Below are 15,491 nucleotides of genomic sequence, written 5' to 3'. Positions count from 1 at the left end.
GCATGGGGGGTGGCCACCTTACAATTTTTGTCTTACATGGGGGGGGCCGGTGAGATAATTTTGGAAAGATAAAGACATTAAAAATGTATCTTACTATTAATGAAAACAATCATAAATGTGCATTTTTGTGAAGAAGCTTAAATTAGAAGATTAATTTATTGACTTACTTTCTCATCATTTTGTTGGATACTGATTTAGTGAGATACCTGGCACTTTTTGCTTGCACAGGTAATCAATGTTTGCCTGCGCACTTGCTGTAGCGATGCGGAGTATTCTGGATAGATGTACATCTGTCAGGAGTGATCTTGATTTCTCTGTCTCTGACTCTCTGTGTCCCTGCCCACCCCCCCCCCAAACAGTTGCAGGGAACGGGAGCACTCAACACAGCAGCTTTGTGGTTGCAAAGTTTTTTGTTTAAATTGCTGTAAACTTCACAGCTAACAGCTGCTGACATTGGGAACAGCGATTTCTCAACTTCAGACAGATTCGGGGCTTTCCGGCAGGTTCCAACTTTTTATTTAAATGACCGCCTATCAGCTGTGAAACTGACAGAGAATTTTTTTTAAAAAAGCTGGTCTGAAAGAAGAGACCAATGGAAAATTTCTCATCACTGAAATACATCCGTGGGCCGGATGGAAACCTTTGACGGGCCAGATCCTGGCCCACGATCCGCATGTTGGATAACCCTGATCTACAAGATACACTGCAGTGACTCAACAAGCCTCCTTCCACAGCACCTTCCAAACTCTTGACCTCTATCACCTCGAAGGACAAGGGCAGCAGATGCACAGGAACACCACCACCTGCAAGTTCTCCTCCAAGCCACACACCATCCTGAGTTGGAACTATATTGCCGTTGTTTCACTGTCGATGGGTCAAAAACATGGAACTCCCTTCCTAACAGCACTGTGGGTGTACCTACACCACATGGACTGCAGTGGTTCAAGGCAGTGGCTCACCACCACCTTCTCAAGGGCAATTAGGTATGGACAGCAAATGCTGGCCTTGCCAGCGATGCTCACATCCCATGAATGAATAAAAAAAAAGTATAGATGTGGGTAAGAAATGTAGATGCTATGACATAGCAGAAATTGAAAGATACTGTGACAAGGAAGCATGTTCCAATTTTTTTTTATTTGTTTGTGGGATGTGAGCATCACTGGCAAAGTTAGCGTTTATTTCCCATCTCTAACTGTCCTTCAGAAGCTGGTAATGAACCATCTTCTTAGACTGCCACAGTTTGTGTGGTATAGGTACACCCACAGTGCCATTTAAGCGGCTGCTTCTTGAGTGTTGTTGAAGCTGTACTCATACAGGCAAATGGAGAGTATTACATCACACTCCTGACTTGTGCCCTGTAGATGGTGGAAAGGCTGGAGGTGAGTTACCCACCACAGTCTCTGACCTGCTCTTGTAGTCACTGTTTGATGTGGCTAGTTCAGTTAAGTATCTGGTCAATAGTGACCTCTGGGATGTTGATGGTGGGGGATTCAGTGATGGTAATGCTGTTGAATGTCAAGGGAAGGTGGTTTGATTCTCTCTTGTTGGGGATGGTTATTACCTGGCACTTGCGTGCCACTTATCAGCACGACAGAATATTCTCCAGGTCTTGCTGCATGTGGGGATAGACTGCTTCATTAGCTGAGGAGTTGTGAATTGAACTCAACACTATGCAATCATCATCAGCAAGCATCCCCTTTTCTGAACTTATGATGGAGGGAAGGTCATTGATGAAGCCGCTGAATATGGTTAGGCCGAGGACGCTGCCCTGAGGAACTCCTGCAGCAATGTCTTGGGGCTGAAGTGATTGGCCTCCAACAACCACAACCATCTTCATTTGTTCTAGATATGACTCCAGCCAGTGGAGAGTTCCCATCTCCCGCCCCCGATTCCCACTGACTTCAGCTTAACCTGGGCTCCATAATGCTATACTTAGTTAAATGCTGTCTTGGTGTCAAGGGCAGTCTCTCTCACCGCACCTCTGGAACTCGGCTGTTTTGTGCATATTTGGACCAAGGCTGTAACGAGGTCTGGAGATGAGTGGTTCTACAAAAACCCACACTGAGCATCGGTGATCAGGCTATTGGTGAGTAAGTACCACTTGATAGACCCCTTTGATCACTTTGCTGATTTTTGTGAGTAGGCTGATAGGGAAGTAACTGGCTGAATTGGATTTGTCCTACTCTGGTGAACATGGTATACTTGGGCAATTTTCCATTTTGTTGCTGTAAGTGCTGTAGCTGTACTGGAATTGCGTGGCTAAGGGCACAGCTAGTTCTGTAGCACAAGTCTTTAGCACTACAGCTGAAATGTTGCCAAGATCCATAGCCTTTGCTGTATCCAGTGCACTCAGCTGAATCTTGACAACATGTGGAGAGAATCTAATCGACTGAAGACTTGCATCTCTGATGGTGGGGACCTCAGTAGGAAGACTGAGATGGATCATCCACTTGGTACTTATGGCTGAAGATGGTTGCAAAGGCTCCAGCCTTGTCTTTCATGTACTGAGCTCTGCCATCTTTGAGGATGGGGATGTTCAATGGAGCCTCCTCATCTCGTTAATTGTTTAATTGTCCACCACTATTCATGACTGCATGTGGCAGGACTGCAGAGCTTTGATTGGATTTATAAGTATTTTATATACATCTTGACTGTGGGTATTTCAAATTGTAAAAAAGAAAATTGTAATATTTTAAATCAGTTTAGCTGGCCAGATTTTAATCTCATCATATACAATTCAAAGTTTGATGGATATCTTCTGCAAATACAGTCCTATTTTAAATTTTGTTCATGCATAGCAGGAAGACAAAGCCACCCTGTTTGAAGGTCCAACCCAGCTATGGGACAACTAGAGCTTTCTGGCAGTGACAGCTATGCATTTAGACAGTTGGGATTCAGGAGTCTCACCACCTATTTGGTGTCCTGTCTGCTAAACTGGTTTGGCTCTCAGATGAAGGTTTTGCCAAACTTAGACTCCAAGCAGATATGAGATGGTTTAGTATTCCACATAGACATCAGATTTCGCAAAGATAGCATGGGAATACAACATGCAGAAAACAGGATATTAGCATGGATGATGCTGCTCACAGTGACTGGAGCTGCAACCTAAACATTCTATTCCAACTTTTACATCAGGTGTTTCCTATGGAAGAAAATGAAAACTACCTTTAATATGAGTTCCACCACTTCTGTGTGAACCAGACCATGGACAGGTTCACCATTTACATGAGTTATCAGATCCCCTGCTCGCAGGCCAGCATCATGAGCAGGCCCATCTCCTTCGACATGCTGCAATACGAAGAAAGAGATCAGTCCAATGTAGGATACAATGTACCAGCCAAAAGCAATAACAATATAATCTAGCCCCTTCTGATTTATAAACAATGGTATGATTATTTACAGAGGAACAAGGAGAATCTACTTACCCAGACCATATGGTGAACTGTAAAGACATCACTCTCTCCCATGTATACTCGAATAGCTCGAAGGGTAAAGCCATACTTTTTCCCAGCTCTATGGATAATGATTGGAGGCTTCAGACTGTTTACTGCAGGAGAAAAGTCTCGGCTTGGTGAGGAATCCCGTGAGGATGGATTGGACGACAAAGAACGAGGTGACATAGGGCTGGCTAAGGGAGAACTATGGTGGTCTAAGTAAACAAAGTATGAAAAAAGTTATTTAATATAAATAATACCAAAAAATAATATTCTCCTTTTGTGCCAACATAGTATTTAACTAACTACATTCATTTCATCCACCATTACATGCGAGTGTGGAGATTTTCTGTTAATCTGTACTGTACTTGCTTAAGTAAGTCAATGAACTATTATAAAAAGATTTAGAAATTGCTCTGAAAAAGGTTTAAAATTGTCTACTTAATACAAATGGATCTGTACCTAACACTTTGCTGGAGGACAGTTCAACAGTTGCCTTCATCCCAAACTACTTCAGTAAAATAATATGTAACACCACAGATAAGGACACTGTGCTGACCAAGTAATATTTCAATAGCAGGACATCTTAAATTTTACTGCCATTTGCAAATATGACTTTTGTGATCTCTGAGCTCATCGTTCAAACTTACCTAGATTAAACCATACTAACTGATGCAATGCTGTGTCAAAATTTACCCACTGCTGTTACTCTTTGTTAAGTTAAATCAAATAAGAACCTTGAATGTTTCATTGAAGAGAAGGAAAAACCTAAATCTGTGCTACAAATATAACAAGGAACTTGGGGAGGACTGTGATCATGATTTGTATTTCAGTTTTACATACTGATTTTTCTGGCAGTTATAGATGCGTTACAGAGCTTCTGAGCCTGCAATGCTTGTTAACCACTCACAATAGTAAAATCTTAACGAGTATTTCGTCCCTCCATATATCCAAAGCTATCACTCAAAGCACAGTAGGAACATAAGAAATAGGAGCAAGAGTAGATCATACAGACCCTTGAGCCTGCTCTGTCATTCAATACAATCATTCAGCGACAGTGAAGGAACAGCGATATAGTTCCAAGTCAGGATGGTGTGTGACTTAGAGGGGAACTTGCAGGTGGTGGTGTTCCCATGCATTTGCTGCCCTTGTCCTTCTAGTTGGTAGAGGTCGCGGGTTTGGAAGGTGCTGTCTACGGAGCCCAGGTGCGTTTCAATATACTCAATAGTGGAGCATCCACAACCTTCTGGGTTAGAGAATTCCAAAGATTCACAACCTTCTGTGTGAAGATATTTCTCCTAATTTCAGTCCTAAATGATCGACCCCTTAATCCTACGACTGTGCTCCCATGTTCTAGATTCTCCAGCCAGAAGAAACAACCTCTCCGTGTCTACCTTGTCAAGCTCCTTCAGAATCTTGTATGTTTGAACGATATCACCCCCTCATTCTTCTAAACTCCAGCAAGTATAGGCCTAATTTACTCAGCCTGTCAACATAAGACAACCCTCTCATCACAGAATCATAATCGTTACAGTGCAGGAGGCCATTCGGCCCATCGTGTTCACACTGGCTCTCTGAAAAAGCAATTCCCTCAGTTCCATTCCCCTGCCTTCTCCCCATAACCCTGCATTCTTCCTTTTCATATAACTGTCTAATTCCCTTATGAATGCTTCAATTGAACCTGCCTCCACCAGGTTCACAGGCAACGCATTCCAGACCCTAACCATTCACTGCATGAAAAAGTTTTTCCTCATGTCACTTTTGCTTCTCTTAGCAAATATTTTAAATCTGTGCCCTCTCGTTCTTGATCCTTTCACGAGCGGGAACAGTTTCTCTCTCTACTCTGTCCAGACCCCTCATGATTTTGAATACCCCTTTCAAATCACCTCTCAGCCTTCTCTTCTCCAAGGAAAACAGTCCTAACTTCTCCAATCTATCTTCATAACTGGAATTCCTCATCCCTGGAACCATTCTCATGAATCTTTTCTGTACTCTCTCCAATGCCCTCACGTCTTTCCTAAAGTGCAGCGCCCAGAACTGGATGCAATATTCCAGCTGAGGCCGAACTAGTGTCTTATACAAGTTCAACATAACTTTCTTGCTCTTGTACTCTATGCCCCTATTAATAGAGCCCAGGACACTATATGCTTTATTGACCACGCTCTCAACCTGTCCTGCCACGTTCAATGACTTATGCACATATACACCCTGGTGCCTCTCTTCTTGCACCCCCTTTAGAATTGTACCCTTTATTCTATATTGTCTCTCCATATTCTTCCTACTAAAATGAATTACTTCACATTTCTCTGCATTGAACTTCATCTGTCACCTGTCTGCCCATTCCACCAACTTGTCTATGTCCTTTTGAAGTTCTACACTATCCTCCTCACAGCTCACAATGCTTCCAAGTTTCGTATTATCTGCAAACTCATCCCAGGAACCAGTCTAGTGAACCTTTACTATAGCTCCTCCAACATAAGTATATCCTTCCTTAGATATGGAGACCAAAATGTTTGCTTCATCAGTTTCCAAAAATCTAAATTGTTAATGCAGTGCTTTGTTGGTCAGTATCTTTTCACAAATCCTACGGTCATCTTCCCAAATGAAAGATTAAGTTCCAAACTGCTGCTCCCAGGGTCAACAGACCATTTAAGTCCAAAGTGCACTCAGGGAGACCAGCTTTAAACCTCACCTGAAGGGATCATAAGAGACAAGGCAGTTGCAGATGCTGATTTGATCACTTTATTAACAGGCCTGGAGGTGCGTTTCTCAGTCGATTCCCCAGACATTAGCCTGTGTCGAGCCCTGCGGACTGCTAGGTCACTGATTGCTTTTGGAGTTGAAGAGTCTGATCCCTCCGTACTATTGCTGCGAGACCTCTTATCAGATAGGTCAGCAGTGCTGCTAGCTGGAATACAAATTAAAACTCATTAATAATGGCTTACATTTTGCAATCAGTAATGAACAAATGGTGTTAGTCGTTCATTACACTTGCACTGGCCCACAGACTTTCTAAGGGATTTTGCACTGGAACTTGCAGTAATTAGAAAGCCATTTTGGTGGAGTACCTTCTACAGTGGGTCTGGGACCTGCGTGAACTGGGTAAACAAATATTTATGTCCTTAATCAATCAAATTGGAGAATCCTTACTGAGGAATGCAGAGTATGAATCACCAAATGTAAGTTGGAATATGTCAAATCATATATAGAAAGCAAAATAAAGAGAGGGAAATAAAAATATCTTGATGGAACTTACTTTGGAATCATGCTCAAACAGCTATCATTTATATAATTGACATGCTTTTACCATTTGAGGTCCACTGCAAAAACCTTGTCACACTTCACAAATAAATAACAATAAAATGGCAAACTCTCAGGTCCACAGAGAATTGAAAAAATAGCTGGATACATTTCCTTCACCAGCAGTGTGCACCATAACTGTTTAACAGTGCTCAAAATGTACTCTGTGTTCTTCTTTCTTCTTTGGCCTCCTTGTCTCGGGAGACAATGGGTAAGCACCTGGAGGTGGTCAGTGGTTTGTGGAGCAGCGCCTGGAGTGGCTATAAAGGCCAATACTAGAGTGACAGACTCTTCCACAGACGCTGCAGATAAAATTGGTTGTCAGGGCTGTTTCGCAGTTGGCTCTCCCCTTGCGCTTCTGTCTTTTTTCCTGCCAACTGCTAAGTCTCTTCGACTCGCCACACTTTAGCCCCGCCTTTATGGCTGCCCGCCAGCTCTGGCGATCGCTGGCAACTGACTCCCACGACTTGTGATCAATGTCACAGGACTTCATGTCGCGTTTGGAGACGTCTTTAAAGCGGAGACATGGATGGCCGGTGGGTCTGATACCAGAGGCGAGCTCGAGGTACAATGTGTCCTTGGGGATCCTGCCATCTTCCATGCGGCCCACATGGCCAAGCCATCTCAAGTGCCGCTGACTCAGTAGGGTGTATAAGCTGGGATGTTGGCCGCCTCGAGGACTTCTGTGTTGGAGGTACGGTCCTGCCACCTGATGCCAAGGATTCTCCGGAGGCAGCGAGGATGGAATGAATTGAGATGTCGCTCTTGGCTGACATACGTTGTCCAGGCCTTGCTGCCGTAGAGCAAGGTACTGAGGACACAGGCTTGATACACTCGGACTTTTGTGTTCCGTGTCAGTGTGCCATTTTCCCACACTTTCTTGGCCAGTCTGGACATCTACATCGTGCACTTTCTGTAAATCTCACACTTCCTGTAACACTTTACCCATTACAGTTTGCTGATTTGACAGAACTGGATATGACTTATTTCGTCACTGCAAGTTAGTGGTCTTGATAATAAGACATTGTGCTTTAAATGGCCTAAGAATCTGTCATAAAACAGTATATCCACTGACTCACCATTAGCAAAACTACAGGAGACCTGCTGGTGTATGAAAAGTCCTGTGTATGCAGAACTTTCTACAAATGTAACACTTACTTCATGTAATTGTCATGCCATCTCAATTACAACCCAGTGTCTGACCAAAAATGCCAAATTCTGATCTTCAATTGGCTGATTCCTACCACGTAACCTGGTTTAGGTACTGCCAGATAACGCTGATTGGCGAGCAACGATAATTCCGTTGAATGTCAAGGTTAGACATTCTTGTTGGAGATGGTCATTACCTGGAACTTGTGCGGCATGAATGTTACTCGGCACTTATCAGCCCAAGCCTGGATATTGTCCAGGTCTTGCTGCATGCCGGCATAGACTGTTTCATTATCTGAGGAATTATGATGGATTTGAACACTCTGCAATCATCACCAAACATTCTCACTTCTAACTTCACGATGGCGAGAGGTCAATTTGCAAAGTTTCCTGGCCAAATAATAATTGAACTGGATCAAGGCATTTGAAAAATTTTAATTAAAATACTGTAAAAATATTGCTGAAAATAGAGACATGTTGTCGAAGTTTTTGTCTTGCTCTCATCAGGACAATACGGAAGAATAACCAACGTCAGGGAAAACAACTTATCCTGTATGAGAAGAGAGTGCTGATTGGTTGGCAAATGAACTCTGATTGGTAGAGGCGTTGCCATGGAGAATGCACCAGTTTATGGTGACTGACAGTTAACTGCCAAGCTTTGTTTGAAATTTAAACCAGGCAGCTTGACTATGATTGGTCAAGGCATTGCCCTGAGGAATGAACCAGCGAATGACTGTCACTTATTTTGTTCAGTTGAAACACATACGTCCCAAAGACTGGCGGATTGTATCAAACAACATGTCCCTTCTGCTGTTCGCAATGGGCAAGGTACAGGCCGTACCCAAACAGCCCGTGCTTGCAACACTCAAAACATAGTGTCCAACATTAGATGTCATTTCATGATTGGATAACATTTGCTAAATAATCCTCAGTGAGCTAGGAATTACGCTGACAACCAATTTAAGATGGTCAGTAGGGCTCGCAGTGTTGCGCATTTGCGCATACTGGAAACTACATATATTTAATACACAGGGCTCTGTTCTTTGCAGACAGAAAGAACATGTACATATATTGCCCCTGTTTCAGCTGAACAAAATAAGTGACAGTCATTCGCTGGTTCATTCCTCAGGGTAATGCCTTGACCAATCATAGTCAAGCTGCCTGGTTTAAATTTCAAACAATGCTTGGCAGTTAACTGTCAATCATCATAAACTGGTGCATTCTCCATGGCAATGCTTCTGCCAATCAGAATTCACTTGCCAACCAATCAGCACTCTCTTCTCATGCAGTATAAGTTGTTGTTTTCCCTTACGTTGGTTATTCTTGTGTGTTGTCCTGATGAGTGCAAAATGAAAAGCTTCAACAACATGTCTCTATTTTCAGCAATTCTCAAGTTCTGTTCAAACGACTGTAAAAATACTTAAAAAAATATTGACAATATATTATGGTTCATGCATTAACTTTGTGTCAATTTCAGAAAGGCTAAATTCTTAGGTGGCTTGGCAATCCTTAAATAAAAAAAGCACAGGGTTCTCTTTCAAAAAACCTTCCAGTCCCAGGCTCATTATTGCACAGGTTCTCAGCTGGGCTGTAGACATGAGCATTTCAGATAAAGCTCTCAACAGTAGACACAGTCACATCTGTGTCCCAGAAGATCACATCTTTTTGGTTTAACGAGACAGAACGGAGATATAGATGAACAAGACTTTGCATCCACTATTATCTTCGCATTATCTAGCTGGTTTTCCTGCAGAAAATTGATAGAGATGATTGCAAACTAGAAATTCCCAATTAGGATCATTTCTACTATGCAAGAGCCTTATATTTCTTATATGTGTTGTCCTTTCATAAAATTAGGCAGTGGATTGACAGTTTTTTAAAAAATTCATTCATTAGAGGTGCTGGTAAGGTTAGTATTTATTGCCCATCCCCAGTTTCCCTTGAGAAGGTGGTGTGACCGTCTTTCTTGAATACAACGGAGTGGTTTGCTAGGACATTTCAGAGAGCAGTTTAGAGTCAATCACATTGCTGTGGGTCTGGTGTCTCATATAGGTAAATACGGTAGATTTCCTTTCCTAAAGAACATTAGTGAACTAGATGGGGTTTTATGATAATTTGGTAGTTTCACATTGCTGATTTTTATTCCAAACTTTTATTTAATTAATGGAATTTAAATTTCCCAGTTGCCATGGTGAGATTTGAACTCATGTCTCCAAATCATTAGGCTCGGCCTCTCTTCAATCCAGTAACATAACCACTCTGCTACCATACATTATTTACTTAAATATTCCAAGGAGTATATATATATATATTTGGATGAGGAGTGCTGGTTGGGGGGGGGGGGGGGCGGGCAGTGGGAGGAAGGGATTGGAGTGGGGAGGGCCAGGTGGGTGGATCTTGGTTGGGAGGGCTGAGTTAAACAGCTTTTTGATCTACACGGGAGTCAAGGATTATGGGGAACAGGCAGGAAAGTGGAGTTGATCTTATTGAATGGCGGAGCAGGCTCAAGCGGCCGAATGGCCTGCTTCTGCTCCTATTTCTTATGACTCCATTAGAATTATTCAGAAATTATTTGCTGAATTTAAATTTTATGTTCAAATCAGAATATTAATCAAATCCCACCATGATAATTTGTGAAATTGAATTCAGTAAGTCTGGTAATCTGGTAAAATAATGAGCATGATGTTGCTGAATGGTCATAAAAGCCCAACTGGTTCACTAATGTCCTTCATGGAAGAGAAGCTATCATTCCTTGCCTAGTCTGACCTACATTTGACTCCAGTACCACAATATGCAGTTGACTCATAATGCCCTCAGGGCAACCAGAGATGGGCATTAAATGCTGCCTTTACAATGTCACCATTCCCCCAGGGATTATTCTGTAAAAGAAATCACGTTATATGCTCATCTGCAGTTCTTTGCAGCATTTTTTCCAGGAGCATATTACCAGTTAAAGTCGAGCTGCTGATGTTACTGATTGTCGAGGCAGGTGTGGCCGGACTAACATCCACTTCCAGCGATAGATCTCTCTCTGTAGGCTGTTCTGGAATAGTTAAAGACACATCTTCCCATGTTCTAGTTGCTTGCTGCTTCTTTCCCTCTTCCTCTCCAGAGATTGCAACGCGTGGCATCTCTATTAGTGTCGAGCAACGGCGCCTGACTGTTAGTGGAGGGCTCGAGTCACTCTCAGTGTGGGATGATTCTGACAATGACATACGCTTTCGGATACTGAAGAAAGGAAAAAAAGTCATAAAATTACATAAGTGGTGATGCCTCTTATCCATCATATGAGTTATCAAGAGAATAGCGCTAATATTTATCCATATCAGTAAAAGAAAATAAGAAAATGGGTATATTTTCTGCTGCCACAATCTATATTTTGTAATCGTCAGCTTATTTGAAATACGTTTTTCCACATGATTCAAAAAATTAGACAAAGGAGAAGCTGAGTTCCTCCTTCCCGCATTGCAAGTCAGATTTGGCCAACTCAAAAATACATTTATCAGCTTTGATGTAGATCAGGCTGTACAATAAAATAATCCGATGGTAAAATATTTTTCCACTGAATATATTCTTTCTTTCTTTCTTTTGGGCCTCCTTATCACCGCCAATCAATGATGTTGAGTGGTTAGCTCAGTCTCCAATGTGTGACGGAAAACACTGGCCTTTAGGCACCAGCACAGCAACCTGGTGCTCGGATACACATATAAAAAGAAGATTTGGTCTCTGAAACTTCTTCTATAATCAGTTCGTAGTCTCAGCTGTGCTCCCAAGATGCAGCTGCTTTCAGCTGCATGCCGACAGGGAAGGTTAATAAAAATCACCCAATGGTGAATTTGAACACTTACTATAGAATGACACTGACACATATCTGGAGCAAGTTACCACACATCCAATTGATCAGCGAGGCAACAGTGATTTTTAAAAAATTCATTCATGGGATGTGGCCGTCGCTGGCCAGGCCAGCATTTATTGCCCATCCCTAATTGCCCTTGAGAAGGTGGTGGTGAGCTGCCCTCTTGAATCGCTGCAGTCCATGTGGGGTAGGTACACCCACAGTGCTGTTAGGAAGGGAGTTCCAGGATTTTGACCCAGCGACAGTGAAGGAACGGCGATATAGTTCCAAGTCAGGATGGTGTGTGACTTTGAGGGGAACTTGCAGGTGGTGGTGTTCCCATGCATTTGCTGCCCTTGTCCTTCTAGTTGGTAGAGGTCACAGGTTTGGATGGTGCTGGCATTGGTACGAGGAAATAAAAGGGTAGGGGAAGAAAAATGAGCAAGAATTGAACAACATAGCTGTTAAGTTCAAGGAAGTTCTACTCCAAAGATTAAATTCCAATTACGTGGGTAGGTGTAACCAGGACGAGCATACAGGATTTCAGGAATTGATACTAAAGGTTTTGCAGTCAAAACCTCAAAAGGAATAACAGAAAGGAACAGGCTGAACGGCCAATCTACTTATTAAGATCCCTCTACATAAGTATTCTGATACCATCTTGCTAGTTTTCTAATAATCTAGATAAAAATAATGTTCAAGTAAGTCAAAACCCGATACACACAAGTATGTACATTAGCTGGATATTTTAAACTGAAGTACAAGTGCCAGTTTGAACTTTTACAGTTCATGGGCTGGATTTTAAGAGCCTGCCTCCGATCTTGGCGGCAAGCTCAAAGAATAGCAGCCCGCGCCAAAGGGCAGGTGCAATCTCAAGCACAGCTCTCATTTAAATAGCCGGGGCAGCCCACCCCCTCAATCACATGGAGGGGGCAGGCTGTTCATCCCCGGCAATGGCGTCAGCTGCCTGTGCGCAGGTGCTGGTGCCATTTTTAAATGTCAGCCAGCCTTGCTGCCTAATTTAAATTTTTAAACATATACCCCCCCCCCAAATTAAATACATTTCTAATGCCCCTTTCCCACACCCCAATAACGATTACATTAACTATTTGCCCTCTTGCCCCCCAAGAAATACTTATCGTTTACATGTGACCTCAACCCCTCCCCCCCACAAACTGCATAAAGTTTGAAGTTTAACACCTCCCACCATCCCCTACACCCATTATGTGCATCTGACCCTGTCCCCCCCACCGCACTGAAAATCTTACCTCCTCCGCCCTCCCCACCAGCATCAGACTACCTTTCCCTGGACGGGGAACTGAAGGTGCGGGAGTCCCGCCGTAACACCGAAGATTTTGCCGGGCCCTCAAGATTGGAGGTAAGTCTATGTAAATTTATTCATTTGAATATTTTAATTGAAGTCCCATTGCCCAGGGGTGGGGGGGCTGCCACAGAGCCTCGCCGCCGTCAGGAGGATCGGGCCGGGTCCTGCCAACACTGAGGTCCATGGCGTGCCTCATCCGGACCCATCTTCAGCCCGCCACCCCCCCCACCACGGATCACGACGTCGAGGGCTTGGTAAAATCCAGCCCCATGTAACTAAAATGCAAGACTGACATCTTAACCAAGAAGCATCTTGACAATACAGCTGAGATTACGAACTGAGTATAGAAGAAATTTCAATGATCAAATCTGTCATTTTTTCTATGTGTATCCAAGCACCAGACTGCTGAGCTTTTGACTTAAGGCCAGTGTTTTCCGTCACACATTGGAGACTGAGCTAACCACTCAACATCGTTGATTGGCAATGGTACTGGCATTCCATGGGGATATATATCCGGTGGAGAAGTATTTTTATCATAGGATCATTTTATTGTACGGCCTGATACACAGCAAAGCTGATAAATGTAATTTTGAGTTGGTTACTTATATCTTAAGTTTAACTCACTGGAGCCAACACACTCACTCTTAATTTTTACAGCTAAACACCTATTTTCAAAATTTTCATGGACATTTGAATGTGAGGAGCCTGTTTTGCCTTAATCATTGGAAGCCATAAAGCATCAGATAATGTGAAGCAATGTGCAGGGCCACTGCTGTGACTGCAAGGAAAAGACCAAGGCTCTAGTCTAGCAAATAAGAGGTCTAAGGATGGACCTGAGGCAGTGGTGCTGGATTGTTAGGTTTTTACATGGAGTTACATAGAATATACAGCCCAGCAACAGGTCATTCAGCCCAACCAGTCCATGCTAGCATTTATGCTCTGCTTAAAGCCTTCTTCCATCCTTCCTCATCTAACTCTATTAGCAAAATCTTCCATTCCCTTCTCCTCATAACCTTTATCTAGATTCCCCTTAAATGAATCTATACTATTCACCTCAACCACTCTCCATGGTAGCAGTTCTATATCATCACCACTCTGTGGGTAAAGAAGTTGCATCTGAATTTCCTATTCGATTCCTTGATGACTATTGTAAGAATCTGTAACTTTAAGTGAAATTTGTGGTTGAGACTTGCGAGGCTATCCAACCCAGGGGCATCGATAGTTTGAATGAAATATAGAAAGCTATGCTGTAAAAGGCTGTACAGAAAACTGACCAAATCTGACCAGCATACATTGCAAAGGCCAAAAGGGCTTTTTGAACGAAAGAAACCTGTTGACACCTGTACGCTTTAAAGCTATGGAATGTTCAGCAAAAAGCACAAAAGCCGTAAAATCGAGTTGAAACTAATAAACAGACAGACTTCAAAGCTATGTTTCCCTTTGATGCCAAGTTAGAACTTCGGAGAAGCTTCATGTATACAAAAACATTGGAGTCATGGTGTCTGGAAACATGAAGAAAAGAGGTTGGCATGACTGAACATATTTTAAAAGATGCGATTTCAGCTGGCCTAAGCCCCACATGGCAGACTGGTTAAAAAATTAAATCCCATGGGATCGAGGGAAATGCAGCAAGGTGCATACAAAATTGGCTTAGTGGCAGGAAACAAATTGTGGACGGGTGTTTTAGCGATTGGAGGGCTGTTTACAGTGGTGTTCTGCAGGGCTCAGTACTGGGTGCCCTGCTTTTTGTGGTATATATTAATGATCTGGATGCAAATATAGGGGGCATGATCAAGAAGTTTGCAGATGACACAAAGATTGGCTGTGTGGTAGATAGTGAGGAGGATAGCTGTAGGCTGCAGGAAGATATTGATTGCCTGGTCAGATGGGCAGAATAGCGGCAAATGGAATTCAACTTGGAGAAGTGTGAGGTGATGCATTTGGGGAGGTCAAACAAGGCAAAGGAATTCACGATAAATGGGAAAATACTCAAGAGTGTAGAGGAAGTGAGGGACCTTGTGAATGTCCACAGATCCTTGACAGTAGCAGGACAAGTCGATAAGGTGGTTAAGAAGTAATATGGAATCCTTTCCTTTATTAGCCTGAGGTATAGAATATAAGAGCAGTGAGGTAATGTTGGAACTGTATATCTCATTGGTTAGACCACACCTTGAGTACTGTGTGCAGTTCTGGTCACCTCATTACAGAAAGGATGTAATTGCACGAGAGAGGGTACAGAGGAGATTTACAAAGATGTTGCCAGGACTGGAAAAATTCAGCTATGAGGAAAGATTGGATATGCTGGGGTTGTTCTCCTTGGAACAGAGAAGGCTGAGGGGAGATTTGATTGAGATGTACAAAATTGTGAGGGCCTGGATAGAGTGGAGGTGAAGGGTCTATTCACCTTAGCAGAGAGGTCAGTGACGAGGGGCATAGATTTAAAGTGATT

The 15,491-nt window shown here is 42.8% G+C and overlaps 1 protein-coding gene across 6 annotated transcripts in view; it reads right to left on the bottom strand.

Annotated features, from left to right (window-relative positions):
* mast2 (microtubule associated serine/threonine kinase 2) overlaps positions 1 to 15,491 on the bottom strand; it is a 560,338-nt gene that overhangs the window by 14,412 nt on the left and 530,435 nt on the right. For all 6 annotated transcript variants that reach the window (XM_068037080.1, XM_068037082.1, XM_068037083.1 and 3 more), the window contains 4 exons: positions 10,831 to 11,111; positions 6,127 to 6,342; positions 3,426 to 3,649; positions 3,166 to 3,288 (listed from right to left, as the gene is read on the bottom strand). In XM_068037080.1, the coding sequence (XP_067893181.1) occupies positions 3,166 to 3,288; positions 3,426 to 3,649; positions 6,127 to 6,342; positions 10,831 to 11,111 (844 nt within the window). The remainder of the gene's footprint in view (positions 1 to 3,165; positions 3,289 to 3,425; positions 3,650 to 6,126; positions 6,343 to 10,830; positions 11,112 to 15,491) is intronic.

This window comes from Heterodontus francisci, chromosome 8 (assembly GCF_036365525.1).
Source record: "Heterodontus francisci isolate sHetFra1 chromosome 8, sHetFra1.hap1, whole genome shotgun sequence".
In the NCBI taxonomy this organism is placed as follows: domain Eukaryota; kingdom Metazoa; phylum Chordata; class Chondrichthyes; order Heterodontiformes; family Heterodontidae; genus Heterodontus; species Heterodontus francisci.
Note: the sequence above shows the minus strand (reverse complement) of the source record. Positions and strands in the feature narration are given on the sequence as shown.